General features: G+C 42.3%; 1 protein-coding gene across 1 annotated transcript in view; it reads left to right on the top strand.

Moving 5' to 3' along the window:
- Positions 1-951: 951 nt before the first annotated feature.
- Positions 952-21,519, top strand: part of LOC120989308 (thymic stromal cotransporter homolog) — a 32,872-nt gene continuing 12,304 nt past the window's right edge. Inside the window, exons 1-3 of the mRNA XM_040417324.1 lie at positions 952-2,189; positions 2,664-2,747; positions 17,565-17,721. Of these exons, the coding sequence (XP_040273258.1) occupies positions 1,148-2,189; positions 2,664-2,747; positions 17,565-17,721 (1,283 nt within the window). The 5' untranslated portion in view covers positions 952-1,147. The remainder of the gene's footprint in view (positions 2,190-2,663; positions 2,748-17,564; positions 17,722-21,519) is intronic.

The following is a 21,519-nucleotide window of genomic DNA, read 5'->3' as shown; positions in this document are numbered from 1 at the left end:
TAAACACACATTTCACCCCATGACGCATACAACCTGCAACATTCTAGCTGCTGCCCTTCCTGAGTGTCCTCTTGTTAGTCTAGTAGTGTTGAATGGTGTGACTTCAGCAGTGGATGTCCTCCTCTGCTTCCGGACGCCTGTGGTCCTTTCAGTCCAAGAATAGCCGACTGTACTACTTGATTCATTATGTTATTGCCTTTATGCCTTTACACCATATTACTGGATTCAATGTTTTCCACGTTTGTAATTGAAAAAAACAATAAAAAAAAATATTTATAAAATTATTTTCAAGTTACCCCTCAGAGAACAGTGAAGACAGACCCAGGCAGTTGTTCATAACATTGACTACCATCTATATATTTTATAATATATCCGGTAAATGTTTTCAGTTTTTTTTTTGTTTTTATTTGCTTACAGCTGTATTGAAAAATTCACATTCTAATTTGGCTAATCTAAGATTATGGGCAAATTAGACATATCACTGGAAGAATTTGACAATGCATACTGTACATCCAATGTAGTTTCCAAATATGGTATGAACATTGCCTTATTGACCTTTATACTTTTTTTTTTTTTTTACGGTTTACCATATGCTAACCTCTGTACAGGGAGATCTTTTACACACTGTGACCATAGTGGACATACAGTAAGTGTACAATAATATACTCCAAAATACAGGTCCAAATCATTTATATTATCTGAGTATAACTGAAAACATATAACATTTTCAACATTATGGTGTATGTAACTATATATATATATATTGTGGTAACTCCATATGTTATATGAGTAAAGACTAAGGGTTAATCTCTGAACAGTTTCCTCAATTTTGAAACTCACTGTTCCTGCATTGCCTAAACTGATCTGGAAAGTGCAAACAAAACTTGGTTCCGCCTACATTTTATTAGTTCAGCTGATATAAGGAAGTATCTGCAGCTAGCTTGTCCCTTTTATTACGTGCCAGTTACTTTGGGTATGCCAGTTATCTGGTCGATTTTACGCAGTGTGTGCAATGACAAACTTATCGTCTGAGAGATACAGATGCGGCATAGCTTGTATTCAGGATTTGGATTGTCATCCAGGAAGTTACTTTATTCAAAGCCTATACTCGTTCATCGCCTGACTGACTGATACTGGTACATAAACCATGCTGCAGGTGAGGACCTGGATTGAGCCAGTAGTTGCTGCAGCTGAGTTGGCCAGCTCTTTCTATGACACCGCACTGCTTTTTGCAGTAAAAAATTACTATAACCAATCTATTGCATCTCTAAATACCTCTGATAGCAACAAACTACAGATCTACTTATCAAACTTCTTCATCATCCACAACTTCATCTTGAGATTAGCACCTTTGCTTTCTGCCTATATTTTGGCTAAAATTGGTGACCGGCAGAGAAGGAAGGTCACCATATGTGTGCCACTATTTGGGTACCTGCTATCCCGGAGCCTTTTGCTGCCTGTCATCCTTTTGGAGTGGCCTGTTGAAGTAATGTTTGGGTCTGCTGCTATAAATGGTATAACAGGATGGTTCACAACCTACTGGGTTGGTGTTATGGCCTTGGCTTCTGAAGGTTCATCAGAACAGACACGCTCTCTGAAGTTCATCGTCATTGAGCTGGTGTATGGAATAGCTGGCTTTATTGGTAGTTTATCCTCTGGACATATTTTTGTGAGCTGGGAAATGACAAGCCACCAAGGTACAACCTTAGTAATATGCAGCCTTCTGCTTTATGTCTTCTGTTTAGTGTATGCTATTTTTGTATTAAAAGTACCCCAGCATGGAAACCCAGGAGTCAATACAGGAAATCTTCGACGTACCTCCTCTGCAGAGCCTACTGAAAGTTCAAATCTTCTGGGAGAAAGAGGTGAAGAGTCATCATTCTTTGGGACACTACCACAAGGCTTTATCGCACTTTTTTTCACTAGTGCCATATTGTACAATATTGCTGTTGACGGATCTGTTGACGTGCTTTCTTTCTTTTTGCTGGACACACCTTTTAGCTTCAACCCTAAATACATTGGTTATGCTAATGCAGCTGGCTATATGATATTTATCACCAGCTTTTTAGCAGTGTTCATTTTATCCAGGTGGTTTAAGGATGTCACTCTGATTCTTATTGGCATAATATCCTTCTCGTTTGGAGTATTCATTATGGCATTTGTGCGAAAGACATTCTTATATTTTATAGGTAGGTAGAAATGTTATTGTACTTAACACCACCCTTGGGGCACTTCATTTCTCTTATGAGGGGACTGCATGAACAGAGACTTATATAATGTTATTGAACTTGAAGCTTCAAAAAATTAGGAGTTAACAAATAATAATAAGGGTGACACTGAATTTCAGATAACTGGGTCTTTTATAAAAAAAATCAGTAATAATTAATACGTCCAGTGTGTAGTTTGCAGACTTTTGGAAAATAGAGTAAAATAATGAGGCACATCAGGGTTGTAGATTGAAGGTGGCTGCCAGGGCATGTGCCCTCAGTGCTGAGCGCCAAAAGGGCAGCCATATGCCACTCTGCCTTGGCGTTTAAATAAAGGACTAGTGAAAAAATTAAATCTTTGTCCCAAGTGAATGGTGACCTAAATACAGTTTCGAGGCACAATATTATATTTTTGAACCAGTTGAAAGCTAATTAATCTTTTTTTTTTTTTTTTAGCCCGTGGCGTAATGATGTTTGCACTAATACCAATTCCAACTATAAGGTCTGTCTTATCTAAACATATACAAGTATCATCTTATGGTAAGTAAAAAACTAATGAGCCTTCTAGAAAACAAACACGTTCAATTCAAGTACATGAAGGAAAACACAAACCTGAATTTTAGTCCAATCTCGATAATGATGCTTTGTACTATATGTCCATCTGCTTGCCTGGCTTCTGAATTTCTATATTCCTTTGCATCTATATGGCAAGGAGAGTATATATTGGGTGCAGTTCTTCCCAGCTGTATCGGATCGCTACCAATGGACTATAAATTGGCACATGCTCATACAAGGGTTGGAAATAGCCTTAGCTCCTCTTACAAAGAACAGCTGAATCCTTTATGTTTGGCATGGCTGCTATGGGTTACCTCTGACCATGTTCAGGTGGTCAGTCCATTTAAGTTGAACTGTTGGATTAATCTAAGACTGGAACCTGCCTAATTATATCATATATCTTGAGTGGGCAGGATGCATTGGACATTGCAGGTGAGCCACAGTGGGGACATCATAGGGTTATTCGGAGACCAAACGACTGATAGGTCATCAGTATCTGATCGATGGGGGCCCAACACCCGGGACCCCCATGATCAGCTGTTTGGGAAGGCACCAGCACTCGCAGTAGAGCCACAGCCTTCTTTCAGCTTTCCCTAGGCCATGTGATGTTACGTTCATCAGTCACATGGCCTAGGCGCTGCTTAGCCCCATTGAAGTGAAAAGGGCTGAGTTGTGATACCAAGCATAGCCGCTAGGGATGAGCAAATCGACTTTAGATGCTTCATCCGAAGTTAATTCGCATAAAACTTTGTTTAAATACTGTACGGAGAGAGCGCTTCATACAGTATTAGAATGTATTGGCTCAAATGAGCCGCAGTTATTACTTGGCGAAGTCTTGCGCTTGCTCCATACAGTATTCAAATAAAGTTTAATGTGAATCAACTTCGGATGAGCATCCGAAATTGATTCGCTCTTCCCTAATAGCTGCTATCAAATGGATAGCACTGTGCTTGGTGAGCAGGGAGAAGGTCATAGAGCCTTCTCAAACAGGTGATAGATGGGGGTCCTGGGTGGCGGTCCCCCACCGATCAGATATTGAAGACTCCTGTGGGGCTGTGGTAATGTAGCAGAGTGCACATAAGCGCTGCTGCTCATTAGCCACACGCCCCACCTTTCCGTCTTCTCTGTACTTTCACTTTGTTCCAGCACACACAGCTGTAGATGTTATAAGCTATGTTATCAGCCGTGTGTAGAATCTTAATCCTTTCAGTCAGAAGCCAGTTTGTTCTAAATGTCGAAGCCTCATTTTTCAAATCTGACATGTGTCACTTTAACTGGTAATAACTTTGAAACGCTTTTACTTATCTAGGACATTCTGAGAATGTTTTCTCGTGACACATTAGGGGAGAGTTATCAAAACTGGTCTAAAGGAAAACTGGCCTAGTTGCCTATAGAAACCAATTCCACTTTTCATTTTCCATATTGTTAACCCTTTAGGTGTCCCACAGAAATGAAAGCAAAATGGAGGTGAAATTTAAAGATTTCTGGGGTAATTTATTAAGACTGGCATTTTAGACGCCGGTCTTATTAACCCTGCGCTGCCGCTTGATGCTGTGCGACTTGCTTCAATCTACACCGACTCCCTTCATGGCATAGATTGAAGTAATTTTCTACGACAAAAACAGGCGTAGAAAATGATAAATAAAAACAGGCAGGCCAGCACTTGGCTGTGAAAATGAAAAATTACATTTTGTTCCAATAAAATATTGCTTTAGCCCCAAATGTTTCATTTTCACAAGGGGTAACAGGAGAAAATGCACAACACAATTTGTTATGCATTTTTTCCTGAATACAGCAACACCCCATATGTTGTTGTAAACTGCTGTTTGGAGATACGCCAGGGCTCAGAAGTGAACGGCATCTGAAATTTGCTGATAAGGTTTTTAAGAGCCATAACTGTTTAGAGGGACAAGTTGTAGTTTTTATTAGTATAATTTTGGGGTACATATTACTTTTTTGATCGCTTTTTATTTCATTTTTTGGGAGGTGAGGTGGGCAAAAATTCCAATTCTGTCAGTGTTTTTTTTTTTTTTTTAATGGTTTTCTCCATGCAGTATATATGACATGATAACTTAATTTTGTGGGTCAATATGATTATGGTGATACCAAATTTATATTGTTTTTTTTTATCTTATTCTACTCCTGCATCATAAAATATTTTTTTTTATTAAAAATAAGTTATATTTGCATCGCTATATACCAACATCCATAACATTTATCTTTTTCCGCTAATGTAGCTCTCTGAGGGCTTGTTTTCTTTGCGGGACGGGTTGTAGTTTTCATTTGTACCATTTTGGGTTACATATGAGTTTTTGATCACTTTTTATTCAATTTCGAGTGAGGAGAGTTGACAAAATCAGCAATTCCATCATTGCTTTTGAATTTTTTTGGTTTATGACGTTCACACCACGAGGTATAAGTAAAATGATCCTTTTATAGATCAGGTAATTATGGATGCGGCAAAACCAATTATGTGTAGTTTATTTTATTTTTCCATTTTTTTTATTATAAATGAGCAGATACCACCGGGACTCTGCCTTTGCAACGCTGCAGCCCACTGAGGGAGAGAGGGAGCTCAAATGCCTCTGTTGTGCTGATGCAGCAGAGTGTCAGCTGTATGTTACAGCTGATACCTGCTGCCATGAAGAATATTTTAATGACACGGGTGGCAGGCAGACTGAGGGGGCTGCAGAGGGCACAGATTTCACAAAGGGGGCACAATGGGAGCTCAGAGCAGTACCTTTTTGCAGGCTCTAATCTTCATGGTTAGGAACTGTGGAGATCAGAGCCTTCAAACTGCATTTACAGCCCAAGTACACTCTGACTGGCTAGACTGTACAGAAAGATCGCTGACAAAGGACCACTCTGATCCCTTGCGAGCTGGTCCTGAGTCTCCTCTGTACGGGACAAAAGAGAATCCACTGCTGGGACACTATAAAGTAACAGTAACTATATCTCCGTTTGCAGAAACTCACATGCAATCTGGACATACAGTTACATCTGTATGTGAGAAGGGGTTAATTCATGACAATCAGAACAGGGAGAAGGGCTGAGACAGCTCTTTAGCTCACTGCTCTGAAGTAGCCTGTCCTGCTGTGAGATTAGGACAGGTTTTGTGTGTGATAATATGGCAGAGCCCATTCCTTTGATGATTGCCCCCTAGAGAAAATGAGCCATTATAAATACGGTAATATAAGCCATTTGGGAATATTTTATACATAAATATATTATATTAAATATAATAAAGTAATATTTAGGTATTTTCAGTCATTTTAATTAATTCCCAAAGAACCCCTTAGGTTGGTTTCACACAAGCGAGTGTCACGCTCCAGACTCGGAGTGAGTATCCGTCAGCTCCCGTCCTGAACTCTCAGCACTGCCGGGGTCATATAGCATTATATTGATTTATGATGCAATGTAACCCTTAGGCCTCTTTCACACTTTCAGGGTACGTTCAGTGAAACTCGCACCATTTGGCAAGCAAGTTCAGTCAGTTTGTCTGCATTTGCATTCAGTGTTTACATTTTTTCCACGCGGCTGCAATCTAAACTAAAGGTTTACAAACAACATCTCCTAGCAACCATCAGTGAAAAACGCATTGCACCCGGACTGAAGCCCCATTAACTTCTATGGGGTCAGGGCTGCGTGAAAAACGCAGAATATAGAACATGCTGCGATTCTCATGCAATTCAGATCTGATGTGTAAAAAAAAGCTCATGTACACAGACCCATTGAAATGAATGGGTCAGGATTCAGTGCGAGTGCTACTTCACGCATCGCACCCTTGTGGAAAACTCGCTCATGTGAAAGGGGCCTTACAGTTCTGGAATGTATTGTATAACACTGACATAATGCTAATGCATAAGTAGTTCAGATGTTTTACATACTGCCATGTTCTTTTTAGAAAGAAGAGGCTTTCTTTTGGCAACTTCTAATTGTATGTTTAACATGCTGAGGCCGCGATCAATTGGACTAAGGTGAGTTAAATTATTTTTTATTATTTTTTAACCCCTCCAGCGCTGTTTTACTATGCATTCTGTATTCAGAATGCTATTATTTTCCCTTATAACCATGTTATAAGGGAAAATAATACAATCTACAGAACACGATCCCAAGCCCGAACTTCTGTGAAGAAGTTCGGGTTTGGGTACCAAACATGTGCGATTTTTCTCACGCGAGTGCAAAACGCATTACAATGTTTTGCACTCGCGCGGAAAAAATCGCGGGTCTTCCCGGAAAGCACCCGCACATTTTTCCGCAACGCCCATGTGAAAGAGGCCTTAAACGATCAGCGGAGTGCAAAGCAATGGAAGTGAACATCTCCAGTTGCTCTGCTGCCACCAGAGCACCGGATCAGGACTCAGCCGGTAACACGGTTCTCCGATCCAGTTGTAATTTTAACAATTGGATCTGGAGAACTGGAGGGACCTGACTGAATCCCATGCCTGATTAAGGGTCTACTTCATTTATAGATTGTGGGGGTCAGCTCATTAGTGGTAGGCACAGTAGTCAGAGATAGTGACACCAAGGTACAGTTCACACAGGGATTTGCCTGTTTTCTTTATTTTCATGCATAAATAAAAATATAAGGCCTTAACATTCAGGTAAAAACACACAAATAAATTCCTGCTCGGCTGAGCTCTAACTGAACACAAGATCACCCTTGCTATACGGGCGGCCTACTACCAACCACACGACACAAGGTAAACTTACAGTGTCCTTTTTGTTGTTTTAGCAGACTTCCAGCGGTAAGGATGAAAGACAGTCTGTTCAACCAGTCCTCCACCCACACACCAGTCCCCCACCCACACATGTTCATAGTGCAGACCTTTATAGCCCAGAAATGAGCTGAGCTCCATTACCTGGCTGAGAGCTCTATAGGAAACCTGTTCTGGACAGGAAGGGAATAAGGAGCCCTGCTACCAACTTGCTCATCATTCCATAAAAATCCAGGCCCAACAACACCATTAACCAAAGTCCTCAGCAAACAATGTTTTGCTAAGGCAACCCATCCTTCCTGGATTTCTGATATCTCATCCAGCTTTCCTAGTTGAGATATCCACTTCCTGTAGCCTAGTACATTGTATATGAAAGAAACCTAGGCGAAATATAGTCGCATCCCACAGCAAAAGCCATGGTCCACAGAGAGCTTCCAAAGCATCAGAGGGATCTCATTGTTAAAAGGTATCAGTCAGGAGAAGGGTACAAAAGAATTTCCAAGGCATTAGATTTACCATGGAACACAGTGAAGACAGTCACCATCAAGTGGAGAAAATATGGCACAACAGTGACATTGCCAAGAACTGTACGACCCTCCAAAATTGATGAAAAGACGAGAAGAAAACTGGTCTGGGAGGCTACCAAGAGGCCTACAGCAACATTAAAGGAGTTGCAGGAATATCTGGTAAGTACTGGCTGTGTGGTACATGTGACAACAATCTCCCGTATTCTTCATATGTCTGGGCAATGGGGTACAGTGGCAAGACGAAAGCCTTTTCTTACGAAGAAAAACATCCAAGCCAGGCTACATTTTGGAAAAACACATCTGAAATCTCCCAAAAGCATGTGGGAAAAGGTGTTATGGTCTGATGAAACCAAGGTTGAACTTTTTAGCCATAATTCCAAAAGATATGTTTGACGCAAAAACAACACTGCACATCACCAAAAGAACACCATACCCACAGTAAAGCTTGGTGGTGACAGCATCATGCTTTGGGGTTGTTTTTCTTCAGCTGGAACTGGGGCCTTAGTTAAGCTAGAGGAAATTATGAACAGTTCCAACTACCAGTCAGTATTGGCACAAAACCTTCAGGCTTCTGCTAGAAAGCTGAACATGAAGAGGAACTTCATCTTTCAGCATGACAACGACCCAAAGCATACATCCAAATCAACAAAGGAATGGCTTCACCAGAAGAAGATTAAAGTTTTGGAATTGCCCAGCCAGAGCCCAGACACGAATCCGATTGAAAATCTGTGGGGTGATCTGAAGAGGGCTGTGCACAGGAGATGCCCTTGCAATCTGACAGATTTGGAGTGTTTTTGCAAAGAAGAGTGAGCAAATCTTGCCAAGTCAAAATGTGCCATGCTGATAGACTCATACCCAAAAAGACTGAGTGCTGTAATAAAATCAAAAGGTGCTTCAACAAAGTATTAGTTTAAGGGTATGCACATTTATGCAACCACATTATTTTATTTTTATATATTTTTTTCCCTCTACCTAAAAGATTTCAATTTGTTTTTCAATTGAGTTGTACAGTTTATAGGTCACATTAAAGGAGGAAAAAGTTCTGAAATGATTTATCTTTGTCTCATTTTTTTTACATCACAGAAACCTGACATTTTAACAGGGGTGTGTAGACTTTTTATATCCACTGTATATATATATATATATATATATATATATATATATATATATTGGGGGTTTTTGCTCTGGTAGACAGGCTAGCGGACGCAGTATAGAGGCAACCTGTATATTTCCGATCACCGCCTCCCGGCGGGCGGTGATCGGAACCAGGTGCCTGCTCAAATCATTGAGCAGGCACCTTGGCTAAATGCAAGGGGGGGTCCCGTGACCCCCCCGTGTCGGCGATCGCCGCAAACCGCAGGTCAATTCAGACCTGCGGTTTGCGGCTTTACCTGCGGTTGCGGCGGCGATGCCATCGTGTCCCCATGCGGCTGTAGGGGGGACCCGATGGCATGGAAGGCAGCGCGATGCCTAAGGAAGGCATCGCGCTGCCTTCCGGTGACGAGCCTGTGAAATCCAGCCCCCTGGATCTCACAGGCCGGAAGCTGTATGAGTAATACACACAGTATTACTCATACAGCCAATACAGAAGTATTGGAATGCATTGTAAAGGATTAGACCCCCAAAAGTTCAAGTCCCAAAATGGGACAAAAAAATAAAGTTAATTTTTTTTTGAAAAAATAAAGTTTTCCCCCCAAAAAATTAAAAGTTTTAAGTAAAAATAAACAAAAACGTCATTTTCCCCAAATAAAGTTAAAGAAAATTGGTAAAAAATAGGGGGGAAAAAATGTATACATATTAGGTATCGCCGCATCCGTATCGACCGGCTCTACAAACATATGACATGACCTAACCCCTCAGATGAACACAGTAAAAAAAAAAAAAAAAAAAAAAACTGTGCTAAATAAACCATTTTTTATCACCTTACATCACAAAAAATGTAATAGCAAGCGATCAAAAAGTCATATGCACACCAAAATAGTGCCAATCAAACCGTCATCTCATCCCACAAAAAATGAGACCCTACCTAAGGTAATCGCCCAAAAACTGAAAAAACTATGGTTGTCAGAATATGGAGACACTAAAACATGATTTTTTTTTGTTTCAAAAATGATATTATTGTGTAAAACTTACATAAATAAAAAAAAGTATACATATTAGGTATCGCCGCCTCCGTATCGACCGGCTCTATAAAAATATCACATGACCTAACCCTTTAGATGAACACCGTAAAAAATGTAAAATAAAAACGGTGTAAAAAAAGCAATTTTTTGTCACCTTACATCACAAAAAGTGTAATAGCAAGCGATCAAAAAGTTACACGCACCCCAAAATAGTGTCAATAAAACCGCTATCTCATCTCGCAAAAATCATACCCTACCCAAGGTAATCGCCCAAAAACGGAAAAAATTATGGCTCTCAGACTATGGAAACACTAAAACATGACTTTTTTTGTTTCAAAAAAGAAATCATTGTGTAAAACTTACATAAATAAAAAAATGTATACATATTAGGTATCGCCGCATCCGTGACAACCTGGTCTATAAAAATATCTAACCTGTCAGATGAATGTTGTAAAAAACAAAACATAAAAACGGTGCCAAAACAGCTATTTCTTGTTACCTTGCCTCACAAAAAGTGTAATATAGAGCAACCAAAAATCATATGTACCCTAAACTAGTACCAACAATACTGCCACCCTATCCCGTAGTTTCTAAAATGGGGTCACTTTTTTGGAGTTTCTACTCCAGGGGTGCATCAGGGGGGCTTCAAATGGGACATGGTGTAAAAAAAAACAGTCCAGCAAAATCTGCCTTCCTAAAACCGTATATGGCATTCCTTTCCTTCTGCGCCCTGCCGTGTGCCCGTACAGCAGTTTACGACCACATATGGGGTGCTTCTGTAAACTACAGAATCAGGGCCATAAATATTGAGTTTTGTTTGGCTGTTAACCCTTGCTTTGTTACTGGGAAAAATGGATTAAAATGGAAAATTTGCCAGAAAATTAAAATTCAGAAATTTCATCTCCATTTGCCAATAACTCTTGTGGAACACCTAAAGGGTTAACGACGTTTGTAAAATCTGTTTTCAATACCTTGAGGGGTGTAGTTTCTTAGATGGGGTCACTTTTATGGAGTTTCTACTCTAGGGGTGCATCAGGGGGGCTTCAAATAGGAAATGGTGTCAAAAAAACCAGTCCAGCAAAATCTGCCTTCCAAAAACCGTATGGCATTCCTTTCCTTCTGCGCCCTGCCGTGTGCCCGTACAGCAGTTTACGACCACATATGGGGTGTTTCAGTAAACTACAGAATCAGGGCCATAAATATTGAGTTTTGTTTGGCTGTTAACCCTTGCTTTGTAACTGGAAAAAAATTAATAAAATGGAAAATCCGCCAAAAAAGTGAAATTTTGAAATTGTATCTCTATATTCCATTAATTCTTGTGGACCACCTAAAGGGTTAACAACGTTTGTAAAATCAGTTTTGAATACCTTGAGGGGTGTAGTTTATAGAATGGGGTCATTTTTGGGTGGTTTCTATTATCTAAGCCCCGCAAAGTGACTTCAGACCTGAACTGGTCCCTAAAAATTGGGTTTTTGAAAATTTCTGAAAAATTTCAAGATTTGCTTCTAAGCCTTGTAACATCCCCAAAAAATAAAATAGCATTCCCAAAATGATCCAAACATGAAGTAGACATATGGGGAATGTAAAGTAATAACTATTTTTGGAGGTATTACTATGTATTATAGAAGTAGAGAAATCAAACTTGGAAATTTGTAATTTAAAAAAAAAATTTGGTAAATTTGGTATTTTTTTTATAAATAAAAATGTTTTTTTTTTACTTCATTTTACCAGTGTCATGAAGTACAATATGTGACGAAAAAACTATCTCAGAATGGCCTGGATAAGTCAAAACATTTTAAAGTTATCAGCACTTAAAGTGACACTGGTCAGATTTGCAAAAAATGGCCTGGTCCTTAAGGTGAAATAAGGCTGTGTCCTGAAGGGGTTAAACAGTTTGGTGTTTATTCACACATAAGGAAAAACAAAATGACCGTTCACAGTCTTGGTGTTTTGTTCACACCATGCAATGTCCATAGAACAAAATCTTCACCTGGTAAGCAGTTTTCATCCGCAGTCCACAGCAGGCTTTAGGGGCCTGTTTCCCGGCATGCGGCTCTCAGCCTCTTAGCACGGCACAAATTCACAGGTCCCAAAACACAGAGACTCCCCAGCTTCTCTGTCAGATGGAGGATAAACCACACCCAGCTGAGACTGCCGGCTGAGTTTTATATAGGCCAAGAAAGACCCGGACTGGAGCGTGGGGGGATGAAGCCACCCACCCAGCACTTTGGCTACTTCCAGTAAGAGCCGGCCTGGATCGGCTTTACAGCCATACTAACAACAAACAGTGCCAGTCAGTCTGCCGCTGACACTTAAAACTACCGGCTCTTATCTCACCGAGGTCAGGAACCTCGGTGACACAAACGTTCCATCAATGACGGCCCCTTGCGCCCTCCTACAATATACACTCACCTAAAGAATTATTAGGAACACCTGTTCTATTTCTCATTAATGCAATTATCTAGTCAACAATCACATGGCAGTTGCTTCAATGCATTTAGGGGTGTGGTCCTGGTCAAGACAATCTCCTGAACTCCAAACTGAATGTCTGAATGGGAAAGAAAGGTGATTTAAGCAATTTTGAGCGTGGCATGGTTGTTGGTGCCAGACGGGCCGGTCTGAGTATTTCACAATCTGTTCAGTTACTGGGATTTTCACGCACAACCATTTCTAGGGTTTACAAAGAATGGTGTGAAAAGGGAAAAACATCCAGTATGCGGCAGTCCTGTGGGTGAAAATGCCTTGTGGATGCTAGAGGTTAGAGGAGAATGGGCCAACTGATTCAAGTTGATAGAAGAGCAACGTTGACTGAAATAACCACTCGTTACTACCGAGGTATGCAGCAAAGTATTTGTGAAGCCACAACACGCACAACCTTGAGGCGGATGGGCTACAACAGCAGAAGACCCCACCGGGTACCACTCATCTCCACTACAAATAGGAAAAAGAGGCTACAATTTGCACGAGCTCACCAAAATTGGACTGTTGAAGACTGGAAAAATGTTGCCTGGTCTGATGAGTCTCGATTTCTGTTGAGACATTCAAATGGTAGAGTCCGAATTTGGCGTAAACAGAATGAGAACATGTATCCATCATGCCTTGTTACCACTGTGCAGGCTGGTGGTGTAATGGTGTGGGGGATGTTTTCTGGGCACACTTTAGGCCTTAGTGCCAATTGGGCATCGTTTAAATGCCACGGGCTACCTGAGCATTGTTTCTGACCATGTCCATCCCTTCATGACCACCATGTACCCATCCTCTGATGGCTACTTCCAGCAGGATAATGCACCATGTTACAAAGCTCGAATCATTTCAAATTGGTTTCTTGAACATGACAATGAGTTCACTGTACTAAAATGGCCCCCACAGTCACCAGATCTCAACCCAATAGAGCATCTTTGGGATGTAGTGGAACGGGAGCTTCGTGCCCTGGATGTGCATCCCTCAAATCTCCATCAACTGCAAGATGCTATCCTATCAATATGGGCCAACATTTCTAAAGAATGCTATCAGCACCTTGTTGAATCAATGCCACGTAGAATTAAGGCAGTTCTGAAGGCAAATGAGAAATAGAACAGGTGTTCCTAATAATTCTTTAGGTAAGTGTATATACAGTGCATTGAAAAAGTATTCACCCCCCTTTTTGTGTTTTTTTACATTACAGTCTTAAGTTCAATGTTTTGTTCATCTGAATTTTATGTGATGGATCAGAACACAATAGTCTAAGTTGGTGAAGTGAAATTAGAAAAATATATAAATAAAACTATTGCTTAGAAATAGAAAGCAGAAAATTGGCATGTGCGTATGTATTCACCCCCTTTTTTAGGAAGCCCATAAAAAAACTCTGGTGCAACAAATTACCTTCAGAAGTCACATAATTAGTGAAATGATGTTCGCCTATGTGCAATCTAAGTGTCACATGATCTGTCATTACATATACACACCTTTTTTGAAAGGCCCCAGAGGCTGCAACAGCTAAGCAAGAGGCATCACTAACCAAACACTGCCATGAAGACCAAGGAACTCTCCAAACAAGTAAGGGACAATGTTGTTGAGAAGTACAAGTCAGGGTTAGGTTATAAAAAAAATATCCAAGTCGTTGATGATTCCCAGGAGCACCATCAAATCTATCATAACCAAATGGACATGGCACAACAGCAAACCTGCCAAGAGACGGCCACCCACCAAAGATCTCAGACAGGGCAGGAAAGGCATTAATCAGAGAGGCAGCACAGAGACCTAAGGTAACCCTGGAGGAGCTGCAGAGTTCCACAGCAGAGACTGGAGTATCTGTACATAGGACGACAATAAGCCATACGCTCTATAGATTTGAGCTTTATTGCAGAAGAAAGCCATTACTTTCAGCTAAAAACAAAAAGGCACGTTTTGATTTTGCGAAAAGGCATGTGGGAGACTCCCAAAATGTATGGAGGAAGGTGCTTTGGTCTGATGAGACTAAAATTGAACTTTTCGGCCATCAAAGAAAACGCTACGTCTGGCGCAAACCCAACACATCACATCCCCCAAAGAACACCATCCCCACAATGAAACATGGTAGTGGCAGCATCATGCTGTGGGGATGTTTTTCAGCAGCCAGGACTGGGAAACTTGTCAGAGTTAAAGGGATTCTGTCACCAGGTTGACCCCTGTCAGCTAAACATATGCTGATGTTCAGGGCCTCATCAGGATTCCTAATGTGGGCTTCTAAATGTGATCTGTAGCCTTATTTTGCTAAAAAACAGGTTTTACTAACCTGTCACTCAAAGAAATAAGGTGCCCAAGGGGATGTCAAGGGATGCAAGGTGCCGGCCGCACCCACCGGCGTTCGTGCCCAGCGCCGCCTTTCCAGACTTCTGCACCGCCTCCTAATCCTCTGTGCCGCCTCTCGCTCTCTCTCCCTGCCTCCCTCCCCCCCTCCTCCTGCTGTTGTAAGATCTCGCGCGTGCGCACAGGGCTCTGCCTGATGCGCCCGTGCGGACTTCTCGATTTGGCTTCTTAAAGCGAAGTGCGCATGCGCCGGCACTTCGCTCAAACCAGGTATGACCTGCACTCTGGCGCCAGCCTCTCAGAGCCCTGTGCGCACGCGCGAGATCTTACAGCAGGAGGAGGGGGGAGGGAGGGAGAGCGAGAGGCGGCACAGAGGATTAGGAGGCGGTGCAGAAGTCTGGAAAGGTGGCGCTGGGCACGAACGGCGGTGGGTGCGGCCGGCACCTTGCATCCCTTGACATCCCCTTGGGCACCTTATTTATTTGAGTGACAGGTTAGTAAAACCTGTTTTTTAGCAAAATAAGGCTACGGATCACATTTAGAAGCCCACATTAGGAATCCTGATGAGGCCCTGAACATCAGCATATGTTTAGCTGACAGGGGTGAAACCTGGTGACAGAATCCCTTTAAGGGACAGATGGATGGTGCTAAATACAGGGATATTCTTGAGCAAAACCTTTACCACTCTGTGCGTGATTTGAGGCTAGGACGAAGGTTCACCTTCCAGTAGGACAATGACCCCAAACACACTGCTAATGCAACACTTGAGTGGTTTAAGGGGAAACATGTAAGTGTGTCGGAATGTCCTAGTCAAAGCCGAGATCTCAAACCTACAAGTAGAACGGAGCAGAGAAAGCATGCGCAGCCGCCCCCTCCATTCATTTCTATGGACCCGCCGAAAATAGCCGAGCCATTTCCGTCAGCCCCATAGAAATGAATGGGAACGGTGGCAGCGCATGCGCGGTGCGCTCCCATTCACTTCAATGGGAGAGGTGGGGAGCTTCACCTGGTGGTGGACAGGGTCCTCCAGCCACAACGGCTCTGTTCTCCTTGTAGGTGCGGGTCCCAGAGGTGGGTCCCGCACATATCAGACAATGGGGGCATATCCTAGCGATATGCCCCCATTGTCTAAGCTGGGATAACCCCTTTAAAGATTGCTGTTTACAAGCACAAACCATCCAACTTGGAGCAGTTTTGCAAAGAAGAATGGGATAAAATACCAGTGGTAAGATGTGGCAAGCTCATAGAGATTTATCCAAAGTGACTTGGAGCTGTGATTGCCGCAAAAGGGGCTCTACAAAGTATTGACTTTAGAGGTGTGAAGTTTTCTGTTATTTTGTCCTATTTGTTGTTTGCTTTACAATGAAAGAAAACCAACATCTTTAAAGTTGTGGGCATGTTCTGTAAATTAAATGCTGCAAATCCTCAATCCATGTTAATTCCAGGTTGTGAGGGACCAAAGCACGAAAAAAGTCAAGGGGGTGAATACTTTTGCAAGGCACTGTATATACAGGGTGTTTTACTTTTTCTTTCGGTACATTATTTGCAGTGTCTATTACATCCTACCCAAGGTATATCTTCCATGTGTCTGTACACTGTCACATTCCCGCCATGGTTCAATACTTACAGGGTATCTCACTCAAAGTAGTGCAGCCTACAGGCACAGTACATGGTACATCACATATTAAAACCTTGGCATATCATCATGGGTGCAAGTCAAATGGCACACCTACAGTAGGTCCTGGGAGATATAATGGCATGCAGAAACACAACATTATAACAATTTTGGTATGTTCTAGAAAGTTCAACAGTTCAACTAGGTGGTACAGTATTGTCACTGCAACAAGGTCAAATGGTAACACACGGCCATAGTTATTGTAAAGGATACAGTCTTCTTTGTAAGAGGTGCAAGGCTGAATTCCAATCCTCCTACAAACCCATTTTACAATTTATAATACACAAGTAGGTATTTGCTCCTGGGTCATGCCCTTCATGAGGCAAGATTAGCATCTTTTCTCACATACTGGTCTGACAAGACTGCAGGAGTCAGAAACTTATGCTCTAGCCCTGTATTGTTTCACATCCATTCACATATTCATTGTAATCTTGGCAAAAACGTGACAAAAAGGCACCCAAATGCCATTCTCAAAGGCACCAATGTGTGCAGGAGCTGCAGAAGGACCTGCAGAGACATGGTTACAGGGGAGAAAATGTGAGCTGTTCTAGTGTCTGGACTTATTTTGGAGTCTGGCCTGGGGTCTTGGATCAGGAGTCTGGCCTGGGGTCTTGGATCAGGGGCCTGGCCTGGGGTCTTGGATCAGGGGCCTGGCCTGGGGTCTTGGATCAGGGGCCTGGCCTGGGGTCTTGGATCAGGGGCCTGGCCTGGGGTCTTGGATCAGGGGCCTGGCCTGGGGTCTTGGATCAGGGGCCTGGCCTGGGGTCTTGGATCAGGGGCCTGGCCTGGGGTCTTGGATCAGGGGCCTGGCCTGGGGTCTTGGATCAGGGGTCAGGTATTTGCAATTTTATGGTGCAATGAACAAGATGTATGCGCTGCTGCATACAGTGATTCTGTACATTGCCAGCATACAGGATGAGAATGTATACCAAATATTGATTTATTTTGTTTATTTAGTTATAATAGTTGTTAATTCATATGTTTAATTTCAGGTAAAGTATTTGTTGCTCTCCAGCTGCCATTAACCATTTCAGGGCTGTTGACATCAGTTGTATTCATTAAGATTTATCAAGCCACTCTAAACACATTCAGTGGAACCTGTTTTATTCTATCTGGGATCATAGCAATTGCCAGCCTCATTCCTATCAGGTATGTGATGTATGGATGAAAATAGTTCCCTGTAGAAAATTGCTATTGTGCTGTGACTGTCACTGTGTGCATTATTCTTTTGCTTTATCTTAAAGGATATGCCATAAATGTCCAATAGGTGCTCCTATCTCGGGAACTCAGGCCCTATCTAATGACCACATAAGCACCATAATTTGCGACTTTTTAAGCTTCTTGGTACTTTTCCGAAGTGTCAAGAAAAGAGGCGTGGCTTCGTACAAGGGAGCGGCCTTCATACTGCCTGGCAGATTTGTTTATAAACTGTACTGAGTGTGCCTTATTGTATTTAATTTAAGATTTAACTTTTAATTTTTATATATAAAATAAATGAGACTGTGGAATATAGTGAATTCCTGCCTACTTAGGGAAAGAAGGATGGGTACTATATTAATAGGGTATGGGCCTACTAAAGAGACTATAGGGGGTATATACTGCATATAGAGGATGGGCCTACATGGACCAGTAACTTTCCCTATATGCTATCCCTACTTGGCCTAGTCTGGTCAATAGGAAAGCCTCACTGGCTGTAGTCGGGGCACTCGTCCTTAGAAGGACGACCCCCAGCCTCAGGAACCTCGGGCCTAGATTAAATGTCCCTATGCTCTTACCTCCCTAATTGGTGTGATCTGTGTCCTCCTCCTCACAGATCACACCAATTAGGGAGGTAAGAGCATAGGGACATTTAATCTAGGCCCGAGGTTCCTGAGGCTGGGGGTCGTCCTTCTAAGGACGAGTGCCCCGACTACAGCCAGTGAGGCTTTCCCATTGACCAGACTAGGCCAAGTAGGGATAGCATATAGGGAAAGTTACTGGTCCATGTAGGCCCATCCTCTATATGCAGTATATACCCCCTATAGTCTCTTTAGTAGGCCCATACCCTATTAATATAGTACCCATCCTTCTTTCCCTAAGTAGGCAGGAATTCACTATATTCCACAGTCTCATTTATTTTATATATAAAAATTAAAAGTTAAATCTTAAATTAAATACAATAAGGCACACTCAGTACAGTTTATAAACATTTTGAGACTACTGAGGTTTTTCTATGAGAGGGTCTACCTATACTTAGACACCAATCATAAACGTATTAAATGCCTGGCAGATTTACTTTAACTTTTGCCAAAGGTTGCCATAAGTTATAGCGGAAGTTTACTCCAGTCTGTAGTCAGCATAGACCTCAGTATCTGGTACATGGCAGGGCAGAGATGTGCCTGATTTATTTAATAAACTAGGCTCATCTCACCCCAGTGCAGGGGGATCAAGACTGGGGTACGGGTACTCCAGTCTTGATAAACATCACTCAATGTGTTCTGTGTAATTCTACAGTCCCTTCTTTTTTGCAGAAAATACTGTCAATGGCCACTCCTAATCTAGAAAGGCTAAGTGAATGGCTTATGCCACAAATAGAGGAAGATCTGCCAAAAGTAGTCTCCTCCTTATTTCCAGTTGCGTGTTTGCCAATACCTGAATGAAACTACTGAAACATTGGATCGGCCATGCTGGAATTAGGGTACTTTCACACTTGCGTTGTTTGATTCCGGCAGGCATTTTCGTTGCCTGTATGCAAACGCATGTCATTTTTTCTAAATGATCAGACATTTTTCAGACTGATCAGGATCCTGATCAGTCTAAAAATGCCTGATCAGTCAGAAAAATGCATTGCAATACCGGATCAGTTTTTTCGGTGTCATCAGGCAAAACGGATCCGGTATTTATTTTTTTCTCATTTTTAAATGTCTGTGCATGCGCAGACCGGAAGGACGGATCCGGCATTCCGGTATTTTGAATGCCGGATCTGGCACTAATACATTCCTAAGGGCTCTTTCACACTTGCGTTGTCCGGATCCGGCGTGTACTCCACTTGCCGGAATTACACGCCGGATCCGGAAAAACGCAAGTGTACTGAAAGCATTTGAAGACGGAGCCGTCTTCAAAATGCGTTCAGTGTTACTATGGCAGCCAGGATGCTATTAAAGTCCTGGTTGCCATAGTAGGAGCGGGGAGCGGGGGAGCGGTATACTTACAGTCCGTGCGGCTCCCGGGGCGCTCCAGAATGACGTCAGAGCGCCCCATGCGCATGGATGACGTTATCCATGCGATCACATGATCCATGCGCATGGGGCGCCCTGACGTCACTCTGGAGCGCCCCGGGAGCCGCACGGACGGTAAGTATGCTGCTCCCCCGCTCCCCACTACACTTTACCATGGCTGCCAGGACTTTAGCGTCCCGGCAGCCATGGTAACCATTCAGAAAAAGCTAAACGTCGGGTCCGGCAATGCGCCGAAACGACGTTTAGCTTAAGGCCGGATCCGGATCAATGCCTTTCAATGGGCATTAATTCCGGATCCGGCCTTGCGGCAAGTCTTCAGGATTTTTGGCCGGAGCAAAAAGCGCAGCATGCTGCGGTATTTTCTCCGGCCAAAAAACGTTCCGTTCCGGAACTGAAGACATCCTGAACGGATTTCACTCCATTCAGAATGCATTAGGATAAAACTGATCAGGATTCTTCCGGCATAGAGCCCCGACGACGGAACTCTATGCCGGAAGAAAAGAACGCAGGTGTGAAAGAGCCCTAAGGAAAAAAATGCCGGATCAAGGCATTCAGGCAAGTCTTCAGTTTTTTTCGCCGGAGATAAAACCGTAGCATGCTACGGTTTTCTATTTTGCCTGATCAGTCAAAAAGACTGAACTGAAGACATCTTGATGCATCCTGAACGGATTGCTCTCCATTCAGAATGCATGAGGAAATGCCTGATCAGTTCTTTTCCAGTATAGAGCCCCTGTGACGGAACTCTATGCCGGAAAAGAAAAACGCTAATGTGAAAGTAGCCTGAGGCTGGGTTCACACTTGAGCGTATTTGATATGCTCGTTTAATGCGCGTTTTTTGTCGCGCGTTTTAATGCGCGTTTTTGTCCATAGTCAACGCGCGTATTTGACAGCAGTGTTGTCCAATGAAAATACAGCCCTGTCTATAGGGTGTGGCCTTTTATTGCCTGTTGCTATGTGCCAAACGCGCGTTTTTCTGGTCACAAACGCGCAAAAGAACATATTTGCGCGTTCCTATGCAATCCTATGGCCGCAAACGCGCGACAAAACGCACCAAAGAAGCTCAAGAACTTTTTTGAGCGTAGGGCATTTTTCAGCGCGTTGAAACGCGCTGTAAAACGCTCAAGTGAGAACCAGGGCCATAGGGAAGCATTGGTTTTCATGTGTTGAGCGTTTTACAGCGCGTTTGAACGCGCTGTAAAACGCTCAATTGTGAACCCAGCCTAAACGATTCAGCAATGTTTCTCTGGCCTCCATGATCACCAGATCCACCTTGCAATTTCTTTCTGTGAGGCTACATCCTGTATCTGCACCCCAGCCACAGGATCTGACGCATCACTAAAAAGTGTAGTTTATATCCAAGGAGATGCTGACATGTAGGAAACAGAGATAAAGGACGGCTCACCTCTGATTTGTGATGGCAAGGTGCACCAAACAGATGTTGTACCCAATCATCAAAAAACAATAGTAATAAAAATAGAATGGGCACTCATATATCCGGTACACAAAGTAGGCAAAGCGACTCGGGTGATGTGATAATAATATATTAATTTATTATAGCAATATGTATGTGCCAATGAATATCAATAATATTATAACCATACACTATTGATATTATAACCTGAACAGAGCAATATCCCCAATATATCCTAAATGAATAAAACTTACATAAAATACACGATATATAAAATGCACAATATGTATAACAATCCACTGTTGTAGCTAATAGAAA

Source organism: Bufo bufo, chromosome 2 (genome assembly GCF_905171765.1).
Source record: "Bufo bufo chromosome 2, aBufBuf1.1, whole genome shotgun sequence".
In the NCBI taxonomy this organism is placed as follows: Eukaryota; Metazoa; Chordata; class Amphibia; order Anura; family Bufonidae; genus Bufo; species Bufo bufo.
This window is presented reverse-complemented; position numbering and strand designations above follow the sequence as displayed.